Source organism: Cloeon dipterum, chromosome 2 (assembly GCF_949628265.1).
Source record: "Cloeon dipterum chromosome 2, ieCloDipt1.1, whole genome shotgun sequence".
In the NCBI taxonomy this organism is placed as follows: Eukaryota; Metazoa; Arthropoda; class Insecta; order Ephemeroptera; family Baetidae; genus Cloeon; species Cloeon dipterum.
The window spans coordinates 376,497-391,733 of NC_088787.1; the positions used below are offsets into that span (position 1 = coordinate 376,497).

At 41.4% G+C, this 15,237-nt stretch overlaps 1 protein-coding gene across 1 annotated transcript; it reads right to left on the reverse strand.

Annotated features, from left to right (window-relative positions):
* Positions 1-5,468: 5,468 nt before the first annotated feature.
* LOC135935101 (protein yellow-like) lies at positions 5,469-6,960 on the reverse strand. Its single transcript, XM_065477175.1, has 4 exons — positions 6,622-6,960; positions 5,986-6,549; positions 5,741-5,888; positions 5,469-5,624 (listed from the first exon to the last, which is right to left on the reverse strand). Coding segments are annotated over exons 1-4 (1,035 nt in total). The 5' UTR covers positions 6,943-6,960; the 3' UTR covers positions 5,469-5,622.
* Between the last annotated feature and the right edge of the window lie 8,277 nt (positions 6,961-15,237).

Sequence of the window (15,237 nt, forward strand, 5' to 3'; positions counted from 1 at the left end):
CTCGCTTCATAATTTGACGCCTCAGCAGGTTTATAATTTTTTCTTAGAAATTCCTGAATATTTATTCCCCGAAAAAACGGAACATTTTCAGTTTTTATCTATGGAATCAAGAGCAAGTTATTCTTTTTGTAGTTTTTTGCGTCGGATTGCAGTAAAAACAAAACAAAAATGTGATACATAGATAAAACACCAAATTTGGAATTTCCCTCAATTTTCCTTGAATTTGACAGCCATGGAACACATGTATTTTGCGCAAAACAAGAAAGAAAAGGATGGGAAAGTCACTTTAATGGCCCCTGAAGCGAACGCTAAATAAACTGTGCACTGGATTTCCGAAAATTGATTTGCAAAACGCGTAAAGAAATTTCATTGGACCCATTTTGAAGCTGCGCAGTTAACTTTTGCGCATCTCAAGCATGCGCAGTATAATCATATCGCTTCTAAATCTCACTGAGAAACCGAAACTCATCACTGCGCATGCGTGACCGCAATCAAAACCTTCTGCGCATTCGAAAAAGAGGCGTGCTGACCTAATAATTTCATTCCCGCGTATTTTGTAACATTTCCATTGGCCCTCTAACGGTTCATTCGCCAACTACAGGCGTTATCAGCTGTTTTTAAAAAATAACATTGGAATTTTGAAGCTGCGCAGTAAACTTGTGCGCATCTTAAGCATGCGCAGTATGTTCAGATCGCTTCCAAATCTCACTGAGAGACCGAAACTCATCACTGTGCATGCGTCACCGCAATCAAAACCTTCTGCGCATTCGAAAAAGAGGCGTGCTGGCCTAATAATTTCATTCCCGCGCATTTTGTTACATTTCCATCAGCCTGACGTGCCATCTAACGGTCGATTCGCCAATTACCGGGCTAATCAGCTGTTACTAAAGAAATAACATAAAAAATATCCATTAAGTAAAAACAATTTATTATTTTACAGAAAAAAATAAAAAGCACAAATTTAATATTATTTATTTTTGAAAACATGTGTTCGCCTTATGCAAGGGAATATTTTCTTGGACCCTGGATAAACCTCCTAGCAGTCTCAGGTACATAGGGGAGTTGCGTTCGCAGCGCCACAGTTTGGACGTGCGCTATAGCCAATTCTCCTTGTATTCCAGAATCCAGAAATCATTCAGCATCCAGCTGCAGGAGAGGCAACACTAGCACGCATCAAGCAGTCCTCTTTCTTGCCACCAAAAACACCACGTGCGTCAAAACTTCCTCGCTGTTCTGCTGTTTCTAACCCCTAAAGCAACGCACAGTGGTTGAAATATTAACAGGATTGGCTCTGCAACGCTCTATTCAGGTAATTAATTGATATTGAAATTCAGGAATATTTTGTTGGACCCTGGATAAACCTCCTAGCAGTCTCAGGGATATAGAGGAGATGCGTTCGCAGCGCCACAGCTCAGAAGGTGTGCTATAGCCGATGCTCCTTGTATTCCAGAAAGCATTCCATTCAGGCGTCCGCAGCTGCAGGAGAGGCAACAATAGCACGCATCAAGCAGCCGTCTTTCTCGCCACCAAAAACACCACGTGTCAAAAATTCCTGCGGATTTTACTCGCTTTTCGGCTGTTTCTACCCCTAAATCAACGCGTGGTGGTTGAAATAATAACAGGATTTGCTCTCTGCAACGCTCTATTCAGGTAATTAATTTTTATTGACTCTTTTAATTTAATAATCCCGATCTGTAAAACGGCTCCCTAATTCCCTATGCTCGCGGGTTAAAATCGGCAAAACCGCGCCGACAGACGCCAAACCCGGCAAATCAACGTGCGGGGGTTTGAAATCAAGTGGCCGAAGACCAGGAGGGGGTGGTCAGGGGCGGCGAGGGGTTGAATCCTACGCTGAATTGTGCAGAGAGTACGGGGAACATTCGTTTTTGATCGTGCCACCCATAGGAGCTGAGCTATGAATTTTTAAAGTTGAAAAAACACGCATCGCGACATTTAAAAATTTTTGTTCTCGGGGCCTGGCCGGGGCCCAGCGGGTCGGCGGGTGGTTTTGCTGCACCAAACGATCCGCCTCGACGATGCCGGTCTGCTTGTGGTTAGTTTTTCAAAATCGGATAATTTTTCGGGACGCGGCGTCATTTTTTCAACAATATTTTTAAAAAAGTCAAAATTTTCAAAAAATGTGTTCATCCTCACCCGTATTTTAATTGAAAATGCCGCCTAGCCATCTTGAATAAAAATTATTTTGGGGGATTTTTTTCAAAATCGTTTGGAGGGTTTGGCTTGAGCGGTGCTGCAATGGAAAATGCGTGTTTTTGCCAAAAGCTGCAAATTCCGGCCACTGCATCTCGCGATTGGGGAATTAAATCGAGCAAAACTCACGATAAAATTGTAAACAGTTAATCTGGCTATGCTTTAAGACCAAGTATCACCCGATTCCATTAGCGAATTTCTAGAAGATTGATTTTGAATATTGAAAAACGTGATTTTTGGACTTGGCTCATAAGATTAAAAATTGAAATAGAAAATTGGCGATTTTTTCAAAACGCCAACTCCAAATGGAAAGACAGTGACTCCACCCAACGCTGGTGACCACCTCCCATCTGCGTAGCAATTTTCTATTTTTTCGAGCAAATTGAAAAATTAAAAATCGAGTTTTTGTGGTTTTTGAGCTGGTTGTCGAGAAAGTTCACCAGCCGAGAATGGTTTAATTTGCCGCAAAATTCGACGTTTCGAACTACCCTCGACCACGACCACTCATTCAATAGGTAATCGTTTCGGCTTTCGTGGGCAGTAACCTGATGACCTTTTTCAGGGTACCGCGACCTGAGATTGCTCCAGAGGCTGTTTTTTATGCTTATTTTTTGCACTTTCCGGCAGTGTTGGTCGTACATAGACTTCGCCCGCCAATGATTAACTTCTAGAAAATCATCTAACCAACTTTTGGTGATTTTTAATTGCCTCGAAAAGATGTTGAAATTTTGAATTAATTATAGTTTGCACTGCCGGGAATAAATTTCTCTTCGGTTAATTAAATAAACTTTTATAAACACTGTTTCTTCGTGACTCAAAATTTGCTAACCTCCATTCCGTGCAGGAAGATCATCATGGACAACAAGGAGAAATTGCAGTTCGCCGAAAACAAGTTGCAGGCTTTGAAGCCCGTTGCTGTCAAGAGTTTGCAGCAGTTGGCCGCCGAGACAGTTCGACACAATGCTCCGCTTTACCTGTACAACAAAGAACGCACCTTGCTTCTAACAAGCTTATGTAAGACGCTGAAATCACGTGAAAGTAAAAATTTATTAATTAATAATTTATTAAAATTCCAGCAAATGACGTGAAAAATCTAGTGTTGGAGAGACTTATTAGAACTGAGTACGGCGGACCAAACGGCATTCCAAATACCGAATTCGTCGATTATTTTCAAGCGTTTTCCGATTTGCTTAATTGGAAAACGACGGAAATGGACCTCGACGCACTGATGACATTTTGCCGCAAGAAGTTGCGCGCAAAATTCTATAAAAAGGTTTGTGTAAATTAAATTTAAAATTAAAGAACGCCTTTGATGACGTTTCTGAGCCCACTAATCGATTCCTGAGGATCGAATTAGGTAAAGAGGATGTTTTTCCATTAAAAAAGCCTAGCGAAACTTTATTTCCCACCAAAATAAACGAATGAACCAGCTGTGTATGGTTCTGACATAAAATTCGGTCTTTCTGCAAGTGCTCTAACCAGCTGTGACGCATGCGCAACTCTTGCATTCATTTGTTTTGGCGGGAAAAAAGTTCGTACGTCGCGGTGCAATTTTTTAACGGAAAAAACATATTTTCTGACTATTTCGACCCTCAGGAATCGATTGTTTGGCTGAGGAACCTCGCAAAATTAGTCTTTCTTTAACCAACATCATTTTTTTGAGCAGGCTCTGTATCTCCTGGCAGAAAAATCAACCCATCTGCAAACTCTGGAGATTACGAAAAACTGGAACGCGATCATCGGCGAGCAACACGTGCTTACGTCGGTTTGCAGGCTGCGCAACCTCCAGACCCTGACCGCGCCTGACCTCTACCTGGACCTGAGCGACGTGATGCACACGTGCAAGGAGCTCGAGTACCTTACGCACATTGAGCTCAAAGGAATAAACGTGTGCGGGGCGAACTACCAACACGTTGAAGAGTTTAAAAAGTGCCTGTCGCGTCTGGAGGTTTTCCTGTTCATGCCAGTAGCAGATTTGAGCGAGGGAATAGACAAATTCAGGAGGCACTGCATCAAAAACCTGCCAAACGTGCAGATATTTGAATGCCGCGTGGAGAAGCAAGAACTTCCTCTCGGCTTCCTGGAAGAGGACGATCTGCCCTTTGAAGCGTCTGCCCTGCAGCACTTGTACACCGTTCCCACCATGATGCCGTTGGACCAATTTTTCCCTGAAGTCAAGTCCCTCAAGGTCCTCTACTGGGTGGTGCCCGAGGAGAAAATCGACTCGCTGCTGAACTTTGGACACGTCGAGTGCCTCGAGTTGAACTGCAGCTACGACGTCGAAAACGTGGTGGACAAGTTTGTGGCGTCCTATGGGCGTGGGCTTCTTGAGTTGAACATTAGTGGCGGACCCTACAGCCTTTACCTCAATGAGATTGGTGAATCGTGTCCACTGCTGAGGAAGCTGTCAATTGCCAATGTCATCATTGAAAATGAATGTGGCAGTAGGCCAGCAGTCTTCCCGACAATCACGGAATTCAGCTGGACAATTTCCAGGTAATTGATCAATTTACTCATTTTATATTGAGGCACTAATAACATTTTAAATTCTTTTAGCAACCAATCGAGATATTTCCTGTCTGGTCTTCTGCGTTCGTTGCCGAATTTGGAGCGGCTGACACTCAAGAAGACGCAAGTTGGGATCTTCGAGTTGGAAGACCTGCAAAAAGTGGCAGAACTCGTGGCTGAAGGGCGATTGGGGAAGCTCCTCGAGTCTTTCACGCTGAATTTCGGCGTTTATTCAGTTGAACTGCACGGACTGGCTATTGACACTTTGAGTGCGTTTACAGAACTGATCAAGAACTCGAGTGTTTTCCTGCCGAATTTCAGCACGGTGGAATTGAGCATCAATTTAGGAAGGGAATTCCTGCCGATGCTGCCTCGACGCGGCACTGTCCTCCACTACACTCCGCTTGTTCCTTTCTCCAAGGAAATTATGCTGCTTGGTGGCGACCAGAACTTTTTGCAATTTCTTTTTGCTTTCAGAAGTAAAGAATGAACTATATTCACGACTTTCATGACATTTTAGCTGTGTGATATTAATTAAACATAAAACTTATTGTTCAACAATTAAAAAAAATATTTAGTCATTTCTGTGACGGAACTATGCAAGGAAGGGTGCCGTGGACGCATCTAGGTTGTGTCGTTGTGTTCGCCCTTCCATCCCACCTGGCAAAGGTTCTCTTTCGGCCTTGTTCTCGTGAAAGGAACTACTAATAATTTTCGGGTTGTTTGTTTTAAGTAAAACTAGGAATCAATTTCCCTGAAAACATTTATTATCCAACTACTACTAGTCTATTTTTTTCCGAGGTCACAGAGCTTTATGGAAGTTGGTCAGGTTTTGGTTGCGATTTTCGCCCTTCCATCCAACCTTGCAACGGAATTCTCCCGACCTTGTCACGAACTAGAGCATCCTAAAAAAATAACGTTACATGTTCAAGAGGGGGTTCTTTTTTATATTGGTTAAAATTTTGTATCAAATCGTTGACCAATGTAACGTATTTTATAATTTCAGTAACTAAAAACTTACATGCCGCGGCTTTGAAGGATTTTCCTCCAACTGCAGCTTTCAAAAGCCTGTATTTTGGCTTCCTATTTTGATCAAACACTGTCACCCAAAGAGTTCCATTTTGGTCCAAGGCCAAAGTATACGGCCAAGAAAAATTCAGTCCAGTGACCTGAAATAATTCAAAGAACCCTTAATAATTCAACAAATATCCAATAGCTTTTGATATTATATTAAATCTATGTTTATTTAAAATTTGGTCTCATTACCTCGTGAAAACGCTGCTCCTGAAATGGCTGGGCAGTGATCCAAGAGGAAATGTAGTTTTCCCGATCAAAGGTGGCGTACATGGTCCCGTGGTTGTCAATCAGCATTTTGTATGGTTTTCCAGTCCACTTTCCGATTAGTTTAGGATTCGAAGTTCGAGTTCCGTTGCGGAGAGCGGCGACAGGAATTGAAAACAATTCTTTGGAGTCCATGTTGCCAAGGTAGAGCTGTTCCTCCTTAAGGGACAGGGCAGCGGACGATTCCTCGATTCCTGGTGTGTCCACTGTCCAAGATTCATTTCTTTCCAAACTAAAGACGACAATGCGTTGTCCACCCGACCGCGAGATGTAGGCGAAGGTTCCGCTGGCCGTTTCGTCGATCACAAAGTCGTTTATCGGTTCGCTTGACGGAAACCGATGAATGAGTTCGATTTCGTCGGTGTTTAAGTTGAAAATCATTAGTGTGGTATTGCAGTCGGGGCTTTCTAGGTTGAGCGCCCACAACCTTCCAACGGAGTCCACTTGAAGCCCTTCTACGAACCGGATCTTGCTGCAGTTTCCTGTTCCCTGCAAAGAAAAAGGAATCGAGAACAATTTTACCCATTTATAAACCGAATAGTATTTATTTTTGTTACTTACATTGAGATGCATGTCCCAGGAAGGGAACGGAGTGAGCTTCGGTGGTGCGGAGGACGCGCTGCCCGTCGGCAAAGACACCAGAGTGGCCGGGACGCCATTTTCTTTGTGCAGGCTAATGAAGAGTCTTGTTCCGTGCAGAGCTATGTAGAGAGGAAGCATATTTTCTGGTTTGAAGCTTCCATTTTCCAAGGCCTGTGTCCTTTTGGCCTCGGAGGGCCACTCGTAGTCCAATTCATCCCACTGGAAGACTTGATTGAAGTTGGCGCCGGTGGTCAGGGATGAAAGGCCGAGCAAGAAAATAGCCACCAAGAACGGAGCCATTAGTGATGCGTTGCGCTGCTGTTTTCGACTTATCACATATAATTCGAGAGCGCCTTTTTATATCAGAGAAGCAAGGCTGAGGGAAGGGCAAACGATTTCGGGTCAAACTGCGAAGATATTGTTTGCTGTTGCCAGGCAGCGATTATTGGCAAATGTGTATAAATTCAATGCTGCTGGGGGCGAAGACAGTTATTTTTAAAATATATTTGCGGCTTTAATTCATAAAACGCCAAACTGCCGCAAATATTCTTGCTGCTGTTGTCACGCGAGTGTTTTTTTTTAAATTAAAACCATATTTCCCATCAATTTAATGAAGCTCAAATAAAATTATTGCAAAATCGAATTCTGGTGGTTTATGTCTCTTTATAATTAATTCTCGCCAGTCACAATGTTCGTACGTGTGAGCTGTAGATTATTTTTCTGCAAGAGAATTGCGCGTCACAAGAGGTCGGAAAGGTTACTGTCAATCTTTGATCTTGGCCTCTCTCCATCTCTAACAGCGAAAAACAATCCTCTTGAGCAAATTTTTCTCAAACTTACTATTTTCGCACAAAATTTGTCTGAAAATTTCAACTGGACGTTAGAGAACCTTTATGTTTTTTGGGGAAACATCAAAATACCCAAAATTAAGATTATTTATTCGAGAATCGAATCTGAAAAAAATTATTATTTTATTTTAATAATTTCTGAGATTTTCAAAGGCTATCCGAGACTACGCGTAACACAAAGAAAATTTTTATTGATATGAAATCACAAATTCATTGCTTACTACGTGAGGAAAATTTCAAATGAAAACGGAATTAAAATGCTTCGGAAAATTTGGTTGCTTTCAGATGACGCAGGAGCCGGGAAGTTGATCACCTGCATACCTTCCCTTTCAGCAAACAACCAGGGTTTCAACTGCACCAAGGCTTTAAATTTCGCCTTGGAACGGTGGGTCGATCATAAAAATATTTTGCCACTCACAATCAATCGCTTCAAATAAAACTAAAAAAATTACAAAGCAATTTCCGATGAAGATTTGATTAAATTTTTATTGGTAAGCTCAACACACTAAATTAAAATCAAACTCTGTTAATAGTATTTATGCACACATTGATTCCGAATATATATTAATACTGCATGTATAAATTATTGTTTATTGCTCATTTTAATTACGAACCTGCATAAATTTTTAAGTCTAATGAACAATGGCAAGAAATGAAAAGCAGGATCTGCATTAACGCCCGAAACAAAATATTGATTCGTCGACGTCACGTGCGTAAATTAATAAATTAACACTCGCAAACACTTGTGAAATTGCAACACAGGAACTTCTCGCACAAGGAAGGGAATTTCGATGCGTCACATCAGTCCTTTAAACTTGGTGGCAGGTCGTCTCAGGGCTTGCATACCCTGTAAGAAAGGGCCCTTCGGCCAAAAGCGGTTCTCGCCCGGGGCGGCTTCCCCGTTGGGAATTGTAGAATACAAATATGTAATTACTAATTAGGGGAATATATAATGTTTAATAAAGCTAGTGGTTGGGCTTGCTAGTCCTGCAGTTTGAGATAAAGCTCTGATCCAGGAGGCGATGGATTGACTTGATCGTAAATATGTGGGTCAGAATAGGGCCTGGCAGTTCCAGGCTCGACTTGGCCAGAAGTGGAGGCGTCGTCGGGGGGAGCGACGTCGTCGTAATTATTATCATCGTCCGACTGCTCGCGTTCGACTACGTTATCAGGAGGAAAAACAGACATTTCCTGGTGGATTTCCATCTTCATCCGGTTGATAGTTTTCTTCAATCCTTTCATCCGTAAAGCCAGCCACAAGATAATGCAACATAAAATCACGATGAAAACGACCAAGCAGATCAAAGCGATGTTAAAATGGGATTCGTCGAAGGCTTCTTTCTCGGGATGCGGCTTTCCAGTCGAAATAACTTGAACGGTTGTTTGAGAGTTGTCTTTTAATACTTGGAATGGCACAGTGCTCGAAGTTTGTTGCAATTTGGTAGGTGTAACAGTGGTTGGTTCGTATTTTTTTGGAGGGTAACTCAAGGGATTTCTTCCGCACCCTGTAAACAAAGAGAGTATTTTAAAACATTCGCCGAAAAATTACTGGCAGTACAATAATATTTTAGGGATTAAATGTTACATAGAATTTGTATGAAATTTAGCGTCTATTCCCTTGATTTTCTGTGTGTTGGGTTTTATTAGATTATTTTGCGTGCTTTACCTTTGGGAGCAATGAGGTCGTTGTACAAATATGACTTCACGCCGACTGCCCCGCGAAGGAGCCGAAAATTTGTCGTTTTTCCTTTTTCTTTGGTCAGGATCCAAAGATTATTACACGCGTCAAAGCCGAAACTGAACTTGTAGTTAAAGTAAGTCAGTCCCTCATCCTACAACAAAGCAAAATAAGAATTATTCAAGGTGTGTTAAGTCATTGCAAATCATTCATTTTTAATTTAGAACCCTTCTCGAAAAGCAATTAATTTTTATTTTTTTGGGAAAGCATTTTTAGGAAATATAAATATCTACTATTTGTAATAACTTTGAGATAGCCAAATATAGGACTCCAAACTTGGAATTCTATCATTTCTTAGAAAATGATTTCAGTAATTTTAAATATGTGGTCAATATTTTAGCAGAAAAAAAAGAAATAAATAAAGTCTATCAGAATAACTAATCGCCTGCAACTGCCCATTATAATATTTTATAAAGTTTCGAATGTTTTAATGTGTATTTTAATTTTCCTAATTGGCAACTATTTATGAATATTTAATAAAACTATGTTATTAGGTGCTCAATTGCCTAAATTTTTAAATTTTGATCAAGAAAAAATACCTTGTAAAGTTCTTCTTCCTTGAAGGGAGCAGTGGTGTCCCAAGTGCCGACGTAGTTCAAGTTATCGAGGTCAAAATATAATTTCCCTTTGTTGTCCATCAGCATTCTATAGGAAGCGGCTGTCTTTTTGCCAACCAGAGTAGGGGTCAAAAGAGAATTTCTTCCCCTCGTCCTTAATTCCGAAAGAGGAACTGAATATAGTTCTGTTTCCCAGGTAGATCCCAGGTAGACCGATTCTTTTCCCTTTATTGGCGAAAGGGCAATAGAAGTAATGTAGATGTCCTTAATTTTGATTGCCCATGAAACGTTTTCCTTCAGGCTAAATACGATCATGTTTCCCGATGTGTAGTCAGGAATGTAGGCCAAAGTGTCGTTCGGTCTCTCGTCAAGGACCAGGGAATTTAGTCCCCTCTTTTCATAATTGTATCTGACGGTATCATTGGTGAATTGATGCACGAGGATGACTGAATCGTTTTCCGTTAGATCAAAAATCCAGAGCTTTGCTGGACAAATCTCATTTCCTCTATCAACGGCCCAAAGGCGACCACAAACGTCAACAACCATTCCCCTGATTTGCTGCATAGTCGCGCAGTTTCCTGTTTCCTATAAAAATTAAAGAAAAAATCTAGTTCAATAATACATCACGGATGGCCGAAAAATTAATTCTCAAAAGGCAAGAAATTTTTAATTTAATCTCTTAACCGTTGCTATTTTTATCAGTCTTCCACACTTTTAAAAGATGAAAAAACCAACCTCAAATAATCAATATACAAAATAATATTGGTTTTGGTTGAGTGATTTTCTTACGTGCATTCTCCACGAATGAAATGGATTCAGTTTCGGAGATTTTGAAGACGCAGTGGTTGGAAGCCAGGTTAGGGTAAACGGAGTTGGGTAATCTGCCGATTTATAAATGCTGATGAACACTCTCTCCCCGTAAACGACATGGTCATATGGTACAACTTTTGTTTTATTATAGTCTCCCTTTCTCTCAGCTTCTTTTCGAAAATCTTCTGAAGGCCACACAAAGTCGAAATTTTCCCACTCGAAAACGGCGGTGAAGTTGATGGAGGCCGCGGACTGGCCGAACAGCAAAGTCAAAAGGAGGATCAAACTCATCGTTCAAGAACTGCAGGTCAAAAAGAGAATTGAAAAATATGGAATCATTGCACGATAAATCGTAAGCACAGTAACAGAATTCGATTAAACTTTTAATAAGTGCAATAAATAAAAATTGCATTTAAAAATACTTGTTCACACTTCGGTGGTAGACGAGGTCGAAAGGAACCGAACAAGGAAAGGGTTCAGCGTCATCGGACGAAGGGAAAAGGGAGGCTACGCCCCCTCGAAGAGGACGGAACGGCCGATCTTCGACAACATTAGACCGGAGGGTTTGTAAGGGCCGTCGAAGACCATTTCGGGATTCGAGGAACCCGGCGAAGGTCTCCGGGCACAAGGTGTTGCCCCGCAATTGTTCTGAATCGTGATTCGGATTCCGGCGGAGGATTTTGAGGGGCCAGATGGGCCTGCATTAAAGTTCCCATAGACGGATTTGAGTTAACTCGAGGGCTGCAGTCGCTGTAGAGACCGCGCAGGGACCAGTAGGCCTAGCGTTTCCTCAAGGACCGGAGGGGACGCAGTTGCCGTGAATTTTTGAAGGGCCGGAGGCACGAGACGACTGACGTCTCGCAGTCCTCCTCTTTGACCGCGCGGAAAGCAAAACTGGCTGGCGGTGGGAGTCGGAGGTGACCGCGGGCGGAAGGGAGTATAATCGTAATCGATATAAACTAGAAAGGACGAAAACTAACCTTTGGTTGGCTGCGCAGAGATGAAGCCTTGCCACGTCCATAACTTGGATCGAGGAAATGATTGACAAGCCCAAAGCTTTTTCTCTATAAGCAGTTCAGCACAAGGAAGTTTTGGTTAAATGCTGGGAGAACCAATAATAGCAGCCGGATCTGAGTGGCGTGCGCGATAAAGAGAAATAATCTAAAACACGTGACGCAATTTCTATACACTCTGGAGAAAAAATTATTTAGTTCGGCAACACAGGAAATTCCAAAACAGAAATGGTTTTCTCTGACTAATTAAAATATACATGCGACTGATTTGAGTGAAATAAATGAACCGTGTATCAGCGAATCAAATAATCACGATTAATTGTTAGGGAGAGAGCTGAATTCACTTTCATTTGGAACAAAATTATTGATTTAATTCGGTCAGTTGACCTCTTTTGAGATAGGAGACCCCTAATAGCGAAAAGCTCGCTTACTAATAACTTCCAAATGGACTCAAGAGAGCCTCATTGTTGGAAGCCCAGTCGGGAAAAGGACCAGCACGAGATTTACAACCCCCACGCCAAGGTCTTTTATTGAAATGTCCTCTACAATTAGTCCAGACATTCTGGAAAGGTGCAAAACTGAAGTAGCGAGTCGAAATTCCCACAAATCCGAAAGGAATCGTCAATGCAATATGCAACAGAGGCAAACACATGTTCGATTCAGCCAGCAATCAACCCCCAAACATTCCTTCGCATACGCTTGCTTAGTTATTTTATTAAATTTAGTTCTAAAATTTGCTGAATTTATAACAATTCATATAGAAATCGTGATTAATAAAGAATATCTTATTATACCTGTTTGCACAATGGAACAATTAGACTTTGTATTTTGAGTAGATACATTTATTTGTCTCGTTGCAAGAATTATTAAATTTACTCTGTTAAATAACGCTAAATCACCTTGAAAAAAATGAATTTATTAAAAAATTAGTTTTCTGTCGAAAAAAGCGCACTTCCTTTCAGGCCATATGAATTTTAATCTAATTTCCTGTTGGACTCAGATTAGAGTCAAAACCAGATGTAAAGCATGCGTGTGTATGTGTGTGGTTGTGATTTAGAAAATAAATTTTAAAAAATCCTTTTTTTTCATGGTACCAGAAATTTATAGAAAATATGATATATATAAAAGACCATCAAATTAGGTATTTTCTAGATGTTTTTTTAAAATAGCAACCTGCGCATCGAGCCTATTTCTTTTGTTGTGCCACTTTTCCATGTTTTCTCTGTGGAATTGTCGATGTCGTGGCCGTCAACGCCTCCGAACTGCTGTTGGTCTCCGCCGAACCGCGCCTCCGGCTCAAAAACTGCCCTGAAATGTCCGTCGAGGCGAACCTGTATGAATAAAACTCCATTTTGCCGAGCGGAAACTCCCGGTGGCTGGCCTGGGGGTGCGGCGGCAGGGTGAAGATAGAGACTCTCAGCGGCCGCTCGTGACGGCACAACGAGTTTCTGCGAACGAAAGGAACACCTGCCTCTCCATCTTTTGTACGTAGACGAGCGGCCAGAACGAATTCAGTTTCGTGTCGATGAGGCAGGCGCGAGGATTTATTTTTGTGCAACCCCCAAAGAGTTCTGCGAGTGTCATATTCATCGCTCCGAATTTTATCAAATGTCCCGGTTTTTTTCCTTTTCCAATTTAAGTTGGTTCAACATTTTTTACGCCCTAAGCACCAGCTTTTTTAAATAATTTCGTTCCTTTAGTCGCGCGATACTTTAAAAAGGGGTAAGTGTGTTTCTGAATTTGCAAATAAGAGAGGAATTCGTCGCACTCATGATTATAAATTTTTATGATGGACCCTGAACGATCAAAAATACATTTTTGGAACGCAACAAGACCATTTTATGTAAGCAACGCAATTGGCTCAACGTGTGTGCTGCGCAGGTTGCCTAAAACCGGATTTATGCTCGCATGAATATGAAAATAATTTTTGTTTCTCTCCCGGAAATGCTTCTTGCTGTTTAATTATCACTATTCAAACCGGAGAAGGAATGAAAATGTCACACCTCGAAAGTTTTTCTCGGGGAATTAAAAACCATCGGTGCATCAGAGGCCGTCGGCCAAAACTCAAAATGGGCTACACATTAACTCTGTTTCTCTTTGTGAGCGTCAAGAAAATAGCACGTGCGCACGGAAGGAACGAATTCAGGCTGGCCCAAAAAATTCTCTTGACTGCCACACACCGGTAGTTTAAGGTCATCTCTGAGCTTTACAGGCTTATTATTTTTACCAAAACAATGCGAATGCCTTTATTTTGCGGATTAGTGACCTCTTCCTGCAACAACCTTGAGTTTCTTTGTTTATAAACACAATTTAAAAGAATTGCTCGCGCGTAAACACTTTGCAATGTGTATGGTCGAAATTGCTGAAAACATTTTTAATCTCTAACTAAAATCTATTATCGAGTTTGCGTCTGCAATCGCTTTCGGGGTCACAGCAGAGCTTTGCGTGGAATCAGGGCTGGCAGGTGCTCTCCCAGGGTTGGTCGCAGGTGCCGTGGACGCAGCCACGATCAAACCGTGTGTAACTTTGTGACGTCGACAGTTGGAAAAGATGGGCTGTAGGCATGACTCCGCCGTTTTCGTGCGCCATTTTCTTGCTCGCTGACCTTTCATTCGTGCGAATCCTGCGGCCCCCGGCACTACAATACGATTCTCGACATGGTCATCATTAGTCATTAGTGGAGCTCAGAAATGTGGTTTTCGGCCAGGTCGACGTGCTTCAGGGCAGTCAGGTGTCAGGTTGTCGAACGCTCCAGCTTCGCTCGTTCTTCAGGCTCAGGTTGATGAGATGTCCGACCTGCTGAAACCCTGTCCAGGGTGCTGTCACTGACGCTGAGCACCTCCACCTCTGAACTCGGGTTTAGTATTGAAAAGGGCCGAAGCAGGTGACGTCCTTGTGGTGCCAGCAATCTTCTTAGTAGACGCAGCCCGGCGGACACTCGGACGTCCGGTCGGAGCTGACCGTCCAGCAGCCTGATCTTATTTTTCCAAGGAACATCTTTTCAGGGCGTCACATTATGATTCGTGAACGAGGAAGCATTTTTTTTTTTAATTTTTAGATAGCTCTATAATAATTATTATTTTAGCTGCTGACATTGAGAATTAAATTTTGTGGTCGGAAGACAGCACCACACTTCATTTTTTTTAACATGTGTGTTGCTCTATATTTTTTGAGTAAAGTATTCACTTAAAAATTGCAGTAAAGGAATTTAATTTTTTTTATTAAAAATATTTTGATTCAAACGCGGCGCGATCTTCTTGTGGCTTTGGACTCATTTATAAATTACGTTATTGGTTTTTTTTATAGAAAATCGGGATATATGATGTTGATTTTGTTCTTTTAACAGCTCGCTTTCATTCAGTTAATCAAAGAGCCAACTGTTCAAGCTGCCAAACTATCAGTAATTCCGATATTTGAATGAAAAAACTGCTTAGCTTCACTTGCATTATAAAAAGGATGGGATGTTTTTCTCTGTCTTACTCTTGAAAGTTTCGTAAAAACTTTATAAAACCTTTTAGAGTGTAAAAGCTGCTAAAAATTTATTCGAGGAAAAATGATATTAAATTTAACATTACGCCACTCACAATCAGTTTTGATGATAAAAATTTTAGATAAACTCTAAAAATTAA